Source organism: Sorex araneus, chromosome 7, assembly GCF_027595985.1.
Source record: "Sorex araneus isolate mSorAra2 chromosome 7, mSorAra2.pri, whole genome shotgun sequence".
In the NCBI taxonomy this organism is placed as follows: Eukaryota; Metazoa; Chordata; class Mammalia; order Eulipotyphla; family Soricidae; genus Sorex; species Sorex araneus.
In genome coordinates this window covers 37932411-37950371 of record NC_073308.1, presented here as the reverse complement: position 1 = coordinate 37950371, position 17961 = coordinate 37932411, and the positions used below count along the sequence as shown (strand labels likewise).

The 17961-nt window shown below is 56.4% G+C and overlaps 1 protein-coding gene across 14 annotated transcripts in view; it reads right to left on the bottom strand.

Annotated features, from left to right (window-relative positions):
* The window catches only part of NFASC (neurofascin), a 179989-nt gene extending 163030 nt beyond the window's left edge, over positions 1–16959 (bottom strand). For all 14 annotated transcript variants that reach the window (XM_055144403.1, XM_055144410.1, XM_055144412.1 and 11 more), the window contains exon 1: positions 16811–16959. In XM_055144403.1, the coding sequence (XP_055000378.1) occupies positions 16811–16917 (107 nt within the window). In that variant the 5' untranslated portion in view covers positions 16918–16959. The remainder of the gene's footprint in view (positions 1–16810) is intronic.
* Between the last annotated feature and the right edge of the window lie 1002 nt (positions 16960–17961).

Genomic DNA, 17961 nt, shown 5'->3' with positions numbered 1-17961 from the left:
TCCTACCCGGGCCTTGTGATTCAAATGCAAGGGGGTGTGAGGGCAGGAAGGACACAGCCAGGAGTGGTTTCTGACTGCAGAGCCAGGAGTAAACCCTGAACATCGCCGGGTGTGGGCCTCCAAATCAAACCAAACAAAATGCAAAAAGGGACCAGCAGACAAACTCGAGAGCTTTCGCCACCCCTCTCAGCCCCCGCTAGGCGCCTCATGCCCGCTGCTCCAATGACAGCGTGGGCTGCCTCCAAAGGGCACGGAGCTGCAGCAGACAGAAGCCAGGGAGGCGGGTGTGTGAGACTTTCTGGAGAGAAAAGGCCGAAGCAGAGAGGGAGAGTGGAGGGTCTAAGCCCTATAGCGCCTGAGCTGACCTCAGAGAAATGGCCCAGTCAGTGGCCCTGGGAAAAGATGAGCGGGGTCTTCCTCTTTCCTCCTGCTCCCCGTAAATGGACAGCACAGGGACAGGGCAGGTGCAGGACACACACTCTCCCCAGCAGCCAGGACGGGGCAGAGAAGCCAGGCTATGAACGAGACCCGTTCGAGACTTCCCTTCCTCCTCCACAAAGCGAATGAGAATCTTGACCCAAGTCGTCCCCCAAGGCACCCCTTACAGAACCAACGAAACACAGCGGAAACCATCCGTGTCCACTGTGCCTTGCCATGGGCCAACAGCAATGAGGCCATGGCCACGGGGTTTTCTGGCTGGAAAGCATGGTCAGCATTAAGGCTAGCCCAGGGGCAAACTCAAGCGGATGGACTTAGACTGGAATCGAAGAGACCGGCCCCCAAGAGGCATCCAAGATGTCCAAGGCATGGGTGGCCAGGACGAGACTGCGGGGGTAAGAGGGCAGGAAGGGCACAGCCAGGAGTGGTTTCTGACTGCAGAAAAATGCTCTAAGTAAATGGCAGAGGGAGGGAAAGAGGCCGAGGAGAGGCCCTGCCCCCCAGCCCTGCTTGTGGCTTCGAAGGGGGCGCTCTGACCAGCCGTGGCTCTAACCTCATCTTCCGTTACTCTGTGACAATAAGCAGAAACAGGAGGTCACAGCCATCCTTGCTCAGAAACCACTGCTCCCCACTGGTGGTTAGGCTGTCATCAATTGATTGACACGCATCTGCGGGAAGGAAACCACAGGGGCAACTGAAACATGCACACACACACACACACACACACACACACACACACACACACACACACGCATGCACGCACTCTTTCATAGCCCCACGGGGAATTCCAGGATTGATTGGCTGGGACAAAGGTTCCTGGCTGCAGCGGAAGGCAGAGCTCGGAGCAATCTCCACAAACAAGCACCAGGGATTGACCGCCCCAGCCAGCAGACATGGGGACATTCGGCCCCTCCCAGGCTCAGAGGACGTGTCCCCAGCTGAACTCAGCACCTGACTAGGCCCTGACCTCACTTAGCCCCAGCCTTCTAGAACCTTCCAGCAGGGTGCAGACAGACAGCCTTCAGAGTCTTCTGCTCCGTGTCCTTTAACCTCAGGCTCCTGGGGAGCTGTATACTGCCACCCCTCACTCCGCCACGGTCAGCACGGTCACAGAACATCCGAGCAGGCAAGGACAAGTCTGATGGAGAAGGGAAAGTCAGGGCGTGGGGCCACCAGCTAGACTCGCCCAACTGCACCCCCCCCCCCGACTCGCCCCCACCCCATGGGCCTCCTGCCCGTCCCACAGTGCCCAGGACAGGGGATGCTGGAGAAGCCAAGGCTGATTGCTCACCCCTCTGCAGTCACAGGGGCATCTCGTGGGGTTCTGCGGACAGCCGTGGGGGGTCAAGGCTCCGGGTACAGAGTGTTTCATTTTTAGCCCAGGCCTCGCTGAAACCTTGTTCTTCCAAAGGGGAAGCATGCTGACCAGGCAGAGCCAGAGCCGGGAAACTGTCCTCAGACACGGAAAGCCCCAGGGGCACTCAAAAAGAAAGAGACAGAAGCCAAAGTGCCAGGCGGGGACTGGCCCAGAAGACACCAAAGCAACACGACAAGCCCTGGTACCTGAAAGGAACCCTGAAATCACTCCCGACGGAAGGTAAGTCCCGGAGCATCTTCCGTGGAGGCATGAGGCCTCAAGTTCGACTCCTAGCACCATCCATACGGCCAGAGCAACCGAGGCAGCAATGCTATCTGTGACGCCCCCTCCAGCCCCCACCAACCCGCCACTACAAAATGTACAACCTCCTGTGCATAGTGCAACCAAGTGTGTGAAAGCTCCACAACCGTGAGTAGCGGCTGGTCACTGGCAACAAGGGGAAGGGAGGGGAGGGGGAGGGGATAAGGAAGAGGGAGGGGCTTGGGCAGGGCAGGGCAGGATAGGATAGGTTCTCACTGTAGAGGAATGGCCCTGACACAGGACAGTTCTGCAGCACCAAGCTTCAGGAGCCACAGGACCACAGCCAGCCAAAGTGGACACACATGGACAGATCCAAGCGGTCCATCCTGCAGATGAGGCAAATGAGAGGCACAAGTCTAGAGCCCACATGCTTACGCTCGCTCCCCGGTTGCTGCACGAGTGAGTTCTCTGTCTCTGTATAAGCCCGCTGGGGGGCTGAGCTGAAGAACCACCCCCACACCTGCTCCACGCACAGGCAAAGAGGCCCTGGACTAGCAGGACCCTCCTCAACTGGCCAGATCACACACATAGCTCCGCCCCAGCCTTCACTGGGGATGGAGACTTGGGCCACATCCAGTGGTACTCAGGGGCTACTCCCGCCACAGTGCTCTGAAGGGTTGCTTCTGGCAATGCTCAGGCAGCCAGGTGGTATGAGAAATGGCTCCTGGGGGGCACGCCATGTCAGCACTTAGCCCATTGCCCTCTCTCCTGGCTCTTCGTCCCCAGTGTTTTCCAGAACATCGGCATCAGCCCCACTTCCCCAGGATGCCCTTGGAGTCAGGGGGTGCCTGATGGAGGGAGTGGTGTGCAGGAGCCCCGGGGGTGCCTCTCAGGGCAAAGCCATACATAGGAGGGGAAGACCCCCCAACTCAGGAGGGGCACAGAGAACCCCAATGATGAAATGGTCCTGCGGGCATTCCACCCAAGTCTGAGGAAGGCTCGAGGCTCGGCCCCTTTCTCTGTACCCTGTCTGGTTTGCTTGTTTGTTTTGGGAGCGGGACTCACACCTGGTGATGCTCCAGGGTTACTCCTGGCTCTACTCTCAGGAATTACTCTGTCCCTGCTCAGGGATCACGCAGGACCCCGGGAATCCAACCCAGGTGGGCTGGACGTGAGGCAAGCACGCTCTCCGATGTGCTATGGCTCTGGTCCCGCACCGTTTCTTTGGGTTCCAGAAAGACCTCGAACCTCTGCACGGGAAGCAGATGTGGCCCAGCCTCTCCGGGGCCCCAGGGCCCCTCAGGGAAGTTCGTGTCTGGGGCAGACACCGTCTAGCCTCCTGCTTCAATGCCAGTGGCCGCCAGACAAGAATCATCTCCAGTGTGAGCTTGTGACAAAACCCAGAGGTGCCTGCGGGGTCTCGAGCCCCATCACAGCTCCCGTGGCCTCGTGCACAGGGGATCGTGACATCCAAGCCAGTCAACGAGACGACAGAAACCCAGCCACTGCAGGCTGCCGGCACAGAGCTGGGGTCTGGGCCCGGGTCCCCCTCAGTCCCCGTGCTGCACAACCCGGCTCGTCTGGGTGGCCGGGGAGGAGTGGCATGGCCGCAGGCAGGCAGGGAGCACATGAGCCCCTGGGTGCTCCCTGGCACGCCAGACCAGCGGGGTCTTTGTTCCAGTTTTCTGGCTCTGTTGGGGCTTGGGCCTCCAGAACAGGCTCAAGGGAAGCGCGCACGCCACTGGGGAGCTGCCAGCTCAGTCTCTTCTGCAGGCAGCAATGAGGAGCACACGACCCCACTTCTGTCATGGAGAGAATGAAAGCCACGGGCAGCCAGAAACGCGGCCTGGCCTCCCTCTCAAAGCCCACCCCCGTTTTCTGCTGCCCAATCCCGTTGACAACCAGATCTGCAGCTGTAGGCCAGGTTTGGGGCGCCTGCACCCCCTCTGACTCACTCCAGGAGCAGAGCCACCTGCTCCCACCTGCTCGTGGTGGAGGGGGACGCCCTGGGGGCAGGGGCCACTCTTGGAGTCCTTCGGCACCACGCGGTCAAGCCGCCAAGTGAAGCCCCGGCAGGCTAAGGACTCGGAGGGGCAGGGCTGAGCGCATCTGCTGGGACGAGGACGCCACAGGCAGGGGAGGGGGGGGGCGCGAGGAGAGAGCCCTCCCCGAGAGCCAGGCCCTGCAGCCCAACCTCCCGCCAGGCCTTTTCAGCATTCGAGTCGCAGGTCCAACAAGCGGAGACTGCAAGGAAGTCAGGTTGCAGAATCAACAGTTTCCGTCTCCCCCGAGAGGGTGACGAGTGCCAGGGTGGGGAACCCGCAGGGTGGACCTCACCAGCCTGAGCGGTTTGCAGACTGGCGGGGGATCCGCTATTCCTGGGAGCTGGTGAGCGATGCAGACGCTCAGGCCCTGTGGACCCTCCGGGCTCGGCCTGTATGCTCTGAGCCGGAGCCCAGGTGGCAGGCGTGCAGGCAGAGGGCAGGAAAGGGCAAGCTCCCTCCCGGAGTCCGCCCACGGGGCCCTCCCCCAGCCCAGCTGCTCCCCTCCGGGCAGAGCCCAGCCCTGGGCAGCAGAGAAGAGGGGCTCGGTGAGTGCTGGGGTGCCCTACCCCCAACCCTGCTCCCTTGAGTGCCCAGAGCCGTGCCTGGCCTGCATCCCGGCCTCGAGACCAGAGCTGCAAGAGGGCTGGGCACGCCTGGCATGCACAAGGCCCTGGGTTTCATCCCGAGCACCAGTGCCACCCACCAAGGACTCTCAGATTCACACTCAACCAGATGACCCTGCTGGCCCCCGATACCACCGGCCCCAAGCGGTCATGCTGCCAGGCCCAAGCTCAGACCCATCCGGTCCAGTTAGCCAAGCATCTCTGGGAATGGTCCTGGACCCCACTGAGCACTGTTTAGGAGTCCCCCACCCACATTACTCTCTATGACTAGGAAATAACCCACGGGCAAGATCCTGTCCCCATGTAAGGGACCAAAAGAAAAAGCGTTTTCTTTTCTCTTGTCCTCTCTGGGTCCCCCCGACCCGCCCTGGAAGGGGACACTCAGGACAGCCCGGCCTCAGCTGGGCCCTGGGGAGCCAGCCAGCAGTCTCACCCCCAAGGCACAGTCATGTGGGCATGGAGGCGGCTGGTACCAGCCAGACTGAGGGAATCCTCACGACAGGCCACACAGAGACACGCACACAGCGCCCAGCTCCTCCCCCACACCCCCACTGGTGCCTGCGTATGTGTGTGTGTGTGTATGTGTGTGTGTATGTGTGTCCACACGTGCGGCCTTGGCTCCCCCTCAGGAGGGGGAGGCCCTCGCCGCCCCTCCTTTGTCACTGCCCGGAGTACCAAGCACAGAGACTCCCGCCGGGGCCAGCAGCTCACTAAATAGTGCTGTGTTCCGTGCACACAACTCCCCCCGGGCTGAGACCATCGCTGTGGGCTAACAAAGACACTCACTGAGGCCCGCAGGCCGCACAAAGAGGCCAAGGCGGGAAGCGGGGAGACTGTCAGGCCAGCCTGTGGGAAGCCACACTCCAAGCAACGGAGCAGGATTTAGCCCCGGGAGCTGGAGACCAGAGTCTGCAAGAAGGTGGGCGAGCACAGCGGAGCTTCTGCCCGGGCTCTCGGCAGACTGGCACTACTCGCCATCAGTGGGCACTTAAAATGACCTCGCTTGTTTGGGTTTCTTTTTTGCTTGCTTGTTTGTGTGGGGGGTTTGCCTGCTTGTGTTTGTGCTTTTGTTTGTTTGTTTTGGTCTTGGGCCACACCTGGCAGTGCTCAGGGATTACTGACACTCAGGAATTACTCCTGGGAGTGGACAGGGGGACCACAGGGGGGGCAGGGGAATTGAACCTGGGTTGGCCGCTTGCAAGACGAGCACTGTACCTGCTGTGCCATCACTCCCGACCTCTGCTTGTTTTTGGCCACGCCTGCAAGCACACAGGCTTTACTCAGGCTTGGTGCAGGAGGGAGCACGTCGTGCTGGGGACTGCAGCTCCTGCGTGCAAAGCACACAGCCCGGCCCTTTGGGGGCCACCTTCTGGCCCATGATCGGCTTTTTAAGCTACCACACTCACGCACACTGCCATCCCGGACCGTGTCCACGCAGCAGATAAAGAGTGTCCAGATGTTGGGGGCTGGAGCGATAGCACAGCGGGTAGGGCATTTGCCTTGCACGTGGCTGACCCGGGTTCAATCCCCAGCATCCCATATGGTCCCCTGAGCACCGCCAGGAGTAATTGGAGGAACCCCTGTGCATCGCCAGGTGTGACCCAAAAAGCAAAGAAAAAAAAGAGTGTCCAGATGCCCAGGGGGAGAAGGGGAGGACACGGGGCCCCTCTCTCTGGTTGTATACTCACAAACCTCGACCCAACCAGGCATCAGCCGCTGCCCGGTCAGTGTGTTTGCCTGGCCACACAGCTGCTTTGCTTACCAGCCCAGGTCTCAGGGACCTGTCCAGGGGGCCTACTCTCCTCTCTGCCCCTAAAAGGAAAGTCACAGCAACCCATCATGCTGAACTCACTGCAACCGGAAAGTTGGGCCAAACCCAAACCAGTAGCAGACTTTCAGTCCAGACTCCACCTGGGGAGGCCTTCTCTGGCAAGGCACCTAGCTCACCTCCACTCAAGTCCAGGCTCATTCCCAGAGGTGCCAGGAGAAGGACCAATAGGGAGGTGTCTAGAACAAAGGACAGGGGGTCAGACGCTAGGGTTAGATGCAGTTCAACACAACAGCCACCAGCCACACACGAGTGCTTACATTAAATATCATTTAACTCTCAGTCAGGTTCATCACATTTCAGTCGTTACCTGTGGTTCCTATGCTCCTATGTCCTCCTAGGGGACATGCCCATAATCACAAAAAGCATGACTGAACAGCACTGATGTGAAGCCCTGAGATGATTCATTTGATATTGTCTGCCTTAGAGGCAGGGGGAGGGTGGGAAAGGGGAGGTATACCCAAGATATTGGTGGTGGGGAATGTGCACTGGTGGAGGGATGGGTGTTTAATCATTGTGAGATTGTAACCCAAGCATGAAAGTTTGTAACTATCTCACGGTGATTCAATAAAATTTTATTTTATTTTATTTTATTTTGCTTTTTGGGTCACACCCAGCGATGCTCAGGGGTTACTCCTGGCTTTGCACTCAGAAATTACTCCTGGCAGTGCTTGGGGGACCATATGGGATGCCGGGGATCGAACCCGGGTCGGCCGCGTGCAAGGCAAACGCCCTACCCGCTGTGCTATCGCTCCGGCCCCTCAATAAAATTTTAAAAATTAAAAAAATGAGAGAGAGATGTTTCATTTGAAGTAATGAGTCTCTGGAAACTTCCAGTGCTCTCTCTGTGTCTGCAGGCAAGGGTGAGAGGTAGATACTCTGAAGTGCGTAGCTAAAGAACTGCATTGCTCACAATGACAGCAGAAATGTACTGGAATTCTCATGGAAGTACAAAGACTCGAAGGCCAACCGTATGGGCTACAACTCCAGTCGGTTTAGCATGGATATGCGCACTCTCATGGTCTCCTCCCAAGAAGGCCATTACTTGCTTCCCAGGCCCATATTTTTTTTTCCATCACAAGGACTGTGAAGTCAGATGCTTAAACCAGTTTGCTGCCAGAAAGCCCACGGCGTGCCAGCTAGTCTAGCCAGCGCCATTCCCAGGTCTCTTTGGGTGGTTCTAAGTATTCCCAGACATCACTGAGACAGAAATCTTGCAAAGAGCAGATCAGCACCCTGGACAGCCACAAGCTCCAATTTAGCAGCCAAGAAAAAAGTTTCAGCACCCACTTCCCCCAAACCCTTCAGAGAGCACCAACACCCAAACACCGCTAGGTGGCTGCGATGGGATTTCCCCTACCCACCTTCTCTTCATAGCAAGAACAAGCCCAAGAGGGAGCTTTCACACCCCTGAATGCCACCTCCTCAGTCAGAGTCAGGAGTCTGGAAATTCTAGTTCCAGCTGGTCTCACCCACTGTAGCTTCCATGTAGGTTCCAATCTGGCCAATTCAATGTCTGATCATACCATTCCTGTTCCTCCTTAAAACCTTCCACCGGACAGATTAATTTACACTGATTCCCTCCCTGCTCTGACATTCCAACACTTCTAGATTAGCTCCTGCTTTAGGGAACTTAATTACATACCATTTTATATAATTACTAGGTTCACATGTAGCTTTCAAAGTTCCTGGAAGGCCAGTGAGTGGAACAGCCTCGTAGTCACACGCAAGTCTCAATTTCTTGATCTTGGTAAACCACAGATATTGGACTAAACCATCTCCAGCAGACTGGGAGTCAGGGATTCTCCCAAATCACACTGCCACTTAGAAGTGTGCTATATATAAAACACAGGCCGCAAAGATGAACTGCCAATGAAATCAATGTTATGTAAAAAAACAATTGAGGTCACAGTCCAGGATCCAGGTCAGACCAAGAACCCTGAGCTAGCTCCCAACCTGAGTAACTACGGTTTCAGTTCCACTAAGTGAACGATGATCATCAGGAAGAGATCTAGTTTCTGTCCCTACCTACGTCAGCAAAGGAAAATTGCCTGTGGCCTCAAAGGCATGTTCCTTCCTAAAGAATAGGTCACCTCCAACACATGGGAAAGGCCCTCACAGAGTCCTCAGAACAATGTCCCTCACCCAGACACTGAGAAGAGGCAGCCACAGCTGACAGCAGTGCCCAGACAGAAAGACTAGGGAAAATTTTTAAAAATCATAATAATAATCCTTGATGGTGTCACCAATTAAACTCCAATTAATCTCACAAGTCAAGAGGCATCATAGAGGAGGAACTATCTTCCATCTTCCTGTTGCTCATCAAATTGCTTGAGCGGGCACCAGTAACGTCTCCATTGTGAGACTTGTTGTTACTGTCTTTGGCATATTGAATACTCCACAGGTAGCTTGCCAGGCTTTCCCGTGCAGGCAGGATACTCTCGGAAGCTTGCCGGGCTCTCTGAGAGGGATGGAGGAATCGAACCCAGGTCGGCTGCGTGCAAGGCAAATGCCCTACCCGCTGTGCTATCGCTCCAGTCCAGGAGGAACACTGACTTAAAATTTTAGGTAAAATTATACTTTCCATGTTGGAGCAGTAATACAGTAAGCAGAGAGTTTGCCCTGCACACGGCTAACCTGGGTTCAATCCCTAGCATCCCATGAGGTTCTCAGAGCCTTGTCAGGGGGTGATACTGAGTATACAGCCAGGAGTAAGCTCTGAGCTCCACCAGGTGTGCCCCCCGCCCCAGACAAAAAAAAAATTATACTTTCTGTCAAAATGCTGGGTTATATTTGCTCATTATATCTGCAAGTATTTATCTGTCCTGGGCCAGAAAGATTGTACAGCAGGTGAGGCATCTTGTATGTAGCTGACCTAGGTTCAATCCCCCAGTACCACATATGGTACCCAAGTCATTCCAGGAGTGATTCCTGAGCATAGAGCCAGAAGCCTTGAGCACAGCTGGATGCTGCCACCAAAAATTACAACAACAAAAACTGTATTCTCCAAGAAACTAATAGATCAACAAAAATCGATCCATTTGATTTATGGATCTATACACAATATGCTGTTGGAATGATAACACAGAAAGACCCATTTTGCACATGGAGAAATCAAGGCCCTAAAGTGATTAACAATTTTAACATATCCATAGCTTTGTATCATAACGATTTATCAACATCCAGAATCTAGCCTGAAATTCTAGAATATTTCCCTAACATTGGTACCATGCACACGCGAACACACTTTTGCGCATCCACATCAGAGAACTCTCGGTAACACAAGACAAGTTATAGAATTTACTGACCCTACAGTTAGAAGACTGTTCTGAATACTTGCTGCTGCCAAAGCAAATTGTCAAGCGTCAGTAAACAAAACGTTTACTGATTCTCCTCGCCGGGAAAGGTCCTCAGGATGACTCTGCCAGCCTTTCACTCTCATTCCAGAAAGTCACAAGACCTAAGAACAAAACTTCGCTTCTGGTCCATCCATCCCAGTTGGCCTACACTGGACCCAGCAGGGCGAACTCAACACAAAGGCCTGGAAACCTCTGGCCCCGAGGCCCTTCCTCAAGTTGGTCATCCTTTGAGCTCAGAGAAGAGACATGGGCAGACCCCAGCAGAAGCAGAGGACAGGTTCGAAGGAAGATGTGACTCTTGGGTTCTCCTGTGATTTCCAGACAGACCCTTCACCAATAAATTACATGCGCTGATCACCTAGCCCTGTTCCTCCTCAGCACTCACAGGTTCCCTCCACCCTGCTGACTCTGTCGCTCCTCATCCTCTTGCCCACGAGGACCAAGTTTGCAAGGTTCACACTTGCTTTCTGGTCTTTTTCCACAACCCAAGTCCAACACAACCTCTTACCAGCCTTCGTCTTGTTGAGAATTAACAATATTTTTCTCCTAATTGAACATGTGTCTTTTATCTCCCGAGGGCAGAGACAAGGAGTCAGAAGTCTCCACCAAGCTCAGGAAGATAGTGGGGACAGAGCAGATGCTCAACTAATGTCTGAGGAGGGTGATGAGAATGACAAGACGTCAGCTCCCAACCAGAATGGAATTAAGCAAGAAGCTGACAATATGGGGCTGAGTGGGGCAGGTGGGAACAGCTCCAGGGGATCCCCCACAGTCAAGCTTACCTCCAACCTGGTCACCAAAGCCCAGCCCACCCCCTTTGAAGGGTTCCGGTCAGAAATCCTCCCTCCTAGCCCCAGCTTCTTCTTACCCCGAGTGGCTGTTTATCTCCTTAATTCTGTTTACAGTGATCCTGGTAAGAGGTTCGGAAGGCCTCCAAGCCCCTCTCTAATTAAATTCATTAGAACAGATTGGGGCTTTCTTTCAGCATCTCAGAAAAATTAACAACACAATTAGCATCATAAAGATGGGGAGAGAGACTGCCAGGGGCTGTTGGGGGGTGGGGGGCGGGGGAGGCGGAGCAGGTGAAGGAGGAAAAGGCAGATGCCCGACAGCTGCGGCTGGACCACCCCCAGGCTCTCCAACTTTCCCTGGGGTTCTCAGAGAGGAAGGACAGGACAGGAAATGCATCAAGCAGGTTCTGAGAGGAGACGGTCTTGAGAAAACTTTTTAGACTGCAGGGAAACTCCGTTAAGGGCTGCTGCTGCTGCTGGGCTGGAAATGAAACATTCAACCCTCAATTTCCTTGAGGGTCCTTTTCAGAGTGACAGTACAGCAGGTAGGGAGCTTGCCTTGCATGAGGCTGACCCGGGTTCAATCCCCGGCGTCCCACATGGTCCCCCAAGCACCACCAGGAGTAATTCCTGAGTAAGTCCTGAGCACTGCCAGGTGGGGCCCCAAAACAAAATAAATAAATGAATAAGTAATTTGTTTAAACTTGTGATTTCAGAGGAAATATTAAGGCATTTTACTTTCATATTTTAAGTAATTTTAAAAGTAATTTTTATGTTTTAAGTAATTTTAAGTGTTTTTAAATCATTTTTCCACTGTCTGCCCCTCACTCACTCACTTACCCTCCCTCACTCCTTCTCTCAGCTATTCTTTGGTTTTCATTGGGTTTGGGTGTTATTTTGGGGGCCCGGGGGGGGGGGGTTGGGCCACACCCAGTGGTGCTCAGGACTTACTCCTGGCTCTGTGCTCAGGGAGAACTCCTGGTAGGTTCAGGGAAAAATATGTGATGCTAGAGATCAAAAGCCCTAGTGCAGTATTATCTCTCCAGCCCTCTCTCAGGTATTCTTAACTCCATTATCAACATCCTTTGGTTTTGTCTTTTTAATTTGCTTTGTCTCTACCTCCATTGTATGGCCTCCGATACGTGTCCTTTACCTCTTCTTTCTGGCTGCCCAGTATTCCACAGTATCCACGAACCACAGCATCCTTGCCCAGTCACCTGCCGATGGGCCTCTGGCTGGGTCCATGTTTTAGCTATTACAAACTGCCCTGCCACAAACACCAGGGTGGGTGTAGCTTTTTGTGTTGATCTTTTCACAGTTCTTCAAATGGACAAGAAAGTGTGATTGCTGGGGCCCCTGGGGGCTCTAGCTTTCGCTTTGAGGAAGCACCGCAGGGTTTTCCCCCAAATGATTGAGCCAATTTGCATTCCCCCGTCCTTTGAAACTGTACTATCCAGAATCTGCACCGAGGAAGGCCCCCTTCTATAGGTCTCGTACTTAGTCCCCAGGAGTTTCACACGTTTCTATCCCATTTCCCCTAGGTGAAGGCGGGATTTCTAGGCTTCTTTGTTTGGGCTGGTGTCTGGCATGAACCCCGGTCTTTATGCACACACAGTCATGTGCCTTCGCACGGAGCTGCCAGGCAGGAACCGCGTGTCTGCGCCTTCCCAGTAAGAACGCAAAGATGCTCGGGAGCAGAGCCCTTTCAGCAGCTTTTCCTAGGGAAGCTTCTGCAAGTGGATCAAGCTCGCAATTCTTATCTTTCCCCCAAGGGAGGAGGGTGTCAGTAGGTCGTATAGGAGAGGTGCCTGAGCACCTCGTATGTCAAGCGAATACAGATTTACATTCCAGTTCTGTCACCGCGCACCTGCTCTGCGATCTGAAGCAAATCATCATTCTGAATCTGTCTGCTTATCTCTAACCCAGGGGTCCTCACTCTGTTTCTCTTCAAACCCTTATGAAGACTAACCGAATCAACGCATATAAAGCACAGCTCAACTAGCATTCTAATCTATTAGATTAGGCCACCTCTATCTTTCCTGGCTTGCTGCAGGCTTAAGGAAAGGAGGGGAAGAGTCGAACTGGCTGGCGTAAACTGCAGAATGGCTGCTGCTCATTCCCAGATCCACCCCTGTGGTCTCAGAGACCAGGCCACATGCCTCTCCCCGCTGCCCTTGAAGCCAGGCCCCAATTAATGTTCAAAAGTCTGACAGCCGCAGCTCTACCAAGGCAGGGATCTATGTGAACAGCTTGGTGCAGACACACAGGACAGCCTGCCATGCTCTCCCCTGACCAGGAACTCATGTAAACTCTGTCACACGACTCCTTCCTTCCCTCCCTCCCTCCTTCCCTCCCTCCCTTCCTCCCTCCTTCCCTTCCTCCCTCTCTCCCTCCCTCCTTCCTTCCTTCCTTCCTTCCTTCCTTCCTTCCTTCCTTCCTTCCTTCCTTTCTTTCTCTCCTCTCTTCCTTCTTTCCTTCCTTCCTTCCTCTTTCTTCTTCTTTCTTTCTTTCTTTCTTTCTTTCTTTCTTTCTTTCTTTCTTTCTTTCTTTCTTTCTTTCTTTCCTTCTTTCTCTCTTTTCTTTCTTTTTTCTGCTTTTTGGGTCACACCCAGCAATGCTCAGGTACGAGTCCTGGCTCTGCACTCAGGAATTACTCCTGGCAGTGCTCAGGGAACCCTATGGGATGCTGGGTATTGAACCCAGGTCAGCCATGTGCAAGGAGGCAAATGCCCCACCCGCTGTACTATCACTCCAGCCCTGTCACACTCTTTCTTGTCCTAAACTTTAACTGGCTTTTTTTTTTCCTTCTCTTCGAGTCAGCTTACATACCCAAGACCTAGCAGAGTCTAGGATTTATCCCAAGGCTGGGACGAGCTCCTGAGATGAAGAAAGACCCGAGCTGTGTAAGGAGAAAGGGGCTCTGCAGGCAGATGGGGACACCTCCATCCCTAGGCTTGTTTGCCCAGTTCTTGGAGGGATGTTTTCGGTGAGCTGTGTTCAGGTGTGTCCCTTCAAAGCATCTCCTGCTCGCCATCCTGGAGCTCTCGAGGTTTCCACACACGCTGCTTCTGGACCCTGACCAGAGCCCATGCTTGCTGGCCCTCTGCCCTCACTCCCAGGCCCCTTCTAGGCACATCCTGACCACATGGGGCTCCTGAAGTCCAAGGGCTTCAGTGACAGGGCTGGGGAGCCTGGAGCATGTCCTCAGTTTTCTGAGACTCCCTCAGGCTGAAGCAGCACCCAGGGGCTCCAGCACCCCCTCCCTCCTGCTGCAAACCTCCATGCAACTCTTACATCTCTCTCCACACAGCCCTGTGCTACTGCTGCTCAGGACAGGACCGCCCCGCTGTCCACAAAGGCACAGGCCTTCAGACAAGCCGCTGGCCTCTGCCTGAGAGCTTCCTTGCCTCTCCTTACCTTAACAGGGCAGCTCTGACCTCGCTTCGTGGCTCTTGGATCCCAGCACCCAGGGTGGTTTAAGCTGCACTTATTCAATGAACAAGCAGTAACCACCTTCTGTTCCTGTCACTCCCCCAGGCAGACAGATGGAGACCGAGCAGTGTAGCCCCTCTCTCCTCTTCCAAGGGCTGGGAGCTCCTTTATCTGAAGATAAGGTGCCGGGACCCCTCTCCCTGCACCTGGATATCTCAGAGAAGGAGGGTAGCACCCAGAGAACCGCTTCTCAGACCAGCACAGAGGAACCTTGGGGGCCTGTCCCTCCATCCCTCCTTGGAACAACCCCCCCACCCCACCCCCGAAATCCAAAGCCAGACACACCCGAGACAATAGCCTCCTCAGGTGCCAGCCACCTGCTTGCTCCAAGTGCACCAGAAGGAACGGGTGGGGGGCAGCTCCCCACCCAGGGACAATGAGAAGCTGGCGCTGCTCCTAGTTTGGGGGCCTCCGTTTATCTGTAGCGCCTTTGTGATGTCAAACAAGAGCCCAAAGGGTGCTCTTTGCCACGCAGAGTCAAGAGCGGCTGCACCCGGCGATCACAGTCCCCCACTCACCCTGAGCCCCAATCAAGCCTCTCAACGTCAGAGCCCCAGTCCAATCAGCAGCCGCCTCGGCCCCAGGTGAAGACAACTCTCCGCCAGGAAATGCCAAGGGAGGCTGGAGGGGGACAAAGAGGAGGAGGAGGAGGAGGAGGAGGAGGAACATCCTTGTAGAGCCCCCACCCCCACCCCCACCCTGCAAGCCTCATGAGTGCGAACACTCAACACTAAAGTCTAAAGTGGAGAGCGGGCCGGGGAGGGGCAGAGTCCAGCTCCTAGGAGCCTCCACCTCCAATTTCAGCCTCGGGTTTCTGCAGGGGACCTCGTCCCTCCCTGGTTCACGGAGCGAACACAATGTGCAGCACGAGTCTCTGTCCCAGTCTGTGTTATTCTCTTCCTACACACACACACACACACACACACACACACACACACACACACACACACACACGCGCGCCCCTTCAGTTGAACCCAAAGAAAAGGGGGAGAAAGGCCCCCCCTCTCAGCAGCACGGGCTCCAGCAAGACAAAAGGTAGAAGGTAGCAGACGGAGCAGGGCCCTCCCCGTCCAGCTCCCAGCCCCCGTCTGTGCCTCCACCAGGCCCTAGTGCTCCGGACCAGAGAGAGGACCCGTCTGTCTCCTTTGCCCACCCCCCCAGGCTCGCACAGCTGGTACGGCCCTTTCCCAGGGGGACACACGCCAAGCGTTTCCCTAGGCTTCTCCGACTCAGGGCCTAAGTTCCGCCGGTTCTGAACCTTTTTGGGCCTGTGGCCCGTCAGAACCATCACTCCTGCCCAAGCAGGCCTCACAGCCCTGCCTCTGCCTGTGCTGAGATTTGATGGGGGTCCAGCCTGGCTCCCCCCCGAGGGGATATGGGACGCAATCGGGCAGAGGGACGATGGGGCCGACCCATCCGCTCCTCCCGCAGACACACTACTCTGGCCGGCACACACACGCGTGTGCACGCACACTCGCACACAGGAAGCCGGCACAGGTCCGGCTGAGGGCAGGCAAGGGGCTGCCACGGGGCACGGAGCGGGTGATTCAGCATTCTGCCCACTCTCAGCCCGGCCACGGGCAGCTCTCCCAGGAGCTCTCATGCCAAAGTGCTGACTTAGAGGTTGAGGAAGACGCCTTGCTACAGCCCAGAATTCTCCAGTGCCTCAGGCCGGTGCCCCCCCAAACCCTTCCTCTTCTCTGTCCCCATGCCACCGCCACCTGCTTAGAGCCCCTCTCCCAGCCACCTAGGAAACAAACGTGAACACCTAGGGGGCTGGCTGGGTGGAGCCTCGGAGAGAAACACTGACCCAGTCTTCCTCACCCTCAAAGCTGAACAGGGCCCAACACTCAGAAAGGGGGCTGGGTGGGGGTTAGAACCTCCAGGTCTCCCCAGAGAGAAGGCAGCTCTGGACAAGCAAAGTGGGTCCACGCCGTTTCACAAGGGCAGGTGGGAAGGTGATGGGAGGCAGGGCAGCTAACAGCAAAGGAAAAGGGATGGGGTTCAGAGGAGGGACTGGGGTACAGGAGGCAACTGGGAACAGACCTGGGCAGGGAGTGGGGTGGGGGAGGGCTAGGGGAGGACTGAACCAGGGGTGGGGGGAGGGGGAGTTTAGTGAGACAGTGCGGTGTGACAGGGTCGCAGGAGGGGGTCCAGGGAGGGGAGGGCAAGGAATGGGGGCGGCTGGGTCCGGAGGGGGACCAGAAGGGATGGGGTCATTGGAAGATGGGGTGTGAGCTCAACAGAGCTACAGGGGCGGGCTGGAGGACGAGGCCGGAACAGAGAGGAAAGGGGACCCGGGAGGATGCAGGACGGGGGAGGGGTGCGGCCGATGAGCTGGAATGGAAAGGGGGTCGGGGCACGCAGGGACTTGGGGAGCCCGGTGGGCGGGAGGGAAGGAGACAATGCGATGGATTCCGGCAGGTCAGGTGTAGGAGAGCAGGAACCGGGAGGGAGGTGGACGGAGCGGGGGGGGGATGGGGACAGGTCAGGGATGGAGCGAGACGGAGGAGGGCGGGAACCAAGGCGGTGTCGCTCCGGGGATGGGGGGGGGGGGGCGTCCAGAACAGCCCGGTCCCACCGCCACTCCCAGCCCCCGGGGGTCGGCTCGCCTACCTGCGGGGGCTCGGGCCCCGGCGCCCGGCGCTGTCCGTGCCACCCGCCGGCCGTTCCGCAGCTCGGCCCGCGGCCCCTGCAGCGCCTCTCGCCGCCAGCCGCCGCATTAGGACAGACAGCGGCCCTGCGCGTGCCCGGGCGCCGCGCGCCCCCGCCGCCTGCGTGCGCGCCCCCGCGCCCCTCCCTGCGCGCGCCGGAGCGGGAGCGGGCGGAGCCGGCCTGGCGCTGCTCCCCTCGGGGCACAGGCGGCGGGGACCGCGTTCGCCCCGGCTTCCCCGCCGCCCGCGGGTCGGAGATGCGCTCCCCAAATAGAGGTGCGGGGACGGCTGTGACCCTCTGGAGATGCGGGAGGTTGCACCTGGCCCTGCGCGGGGATGGAGTGGAAGAAGCCCCGGACTGGGGGAGCGGGCACGGGACCAGCTGTTTCTGCAACTGGACGCTGGGTGTTCAGGCCAGGGCACAGTGGGTAGTGCAGGTGGGGTCTGGGAAAAGCCTGTAGACGCTTCCTGTCCAGTCCCTGCTCCAATTCGCAGTGCTCTTGGGGATATAGTAAGGTGCTTGCCTTGCCCACCGCCAACCCAGGTTGTATCCCCCGCACCCCAGAGGGTCCCCCCACCCAGCACCACCAGGAGTGATTTCTGAGCGCAGAGCCAGGAGGACGCCCTGAGCACCGGTGGGTGTCGCCCCCAAACCAAAAACAAAACAGGAAAACCAAACCTCAGTGTCCATGGCAGCCCCTCTGCGGTCCTAGCCCAGCGCACTTTGGGCTGGTTGCTCGGTGCTCACACCGCTCCTGGCTGGCACCACCTTCCCCGAGCTGTACCCACCTGCCTGCCTCCCCTGTCGGCTGTGAACCCTGGGAGAGCAGGAGGGTATCATGGCCTGTGCTGTCCCCAGCTCTAATCCCCTGCCCTGAGCATGCAGGAAACGTTCTGTCTTTCCCCAAGCATTTTGAGATGCACCGTGTGGACTCTAGAGACCAAGTCCAAAGGCACGGGGAGAAAGGGTGTCACAGCGGGCCTGCGCACAAAGCTGCCCCCACAGGTCCCCACTGTCCCAAGGCTCTGTGTCCAGACTCTGCCTACATAGATGTGACACTCGGAATCCGGTCTGGGCCTAATTTGTGCAGCCAGTGCTGCAAAAGCAACCAC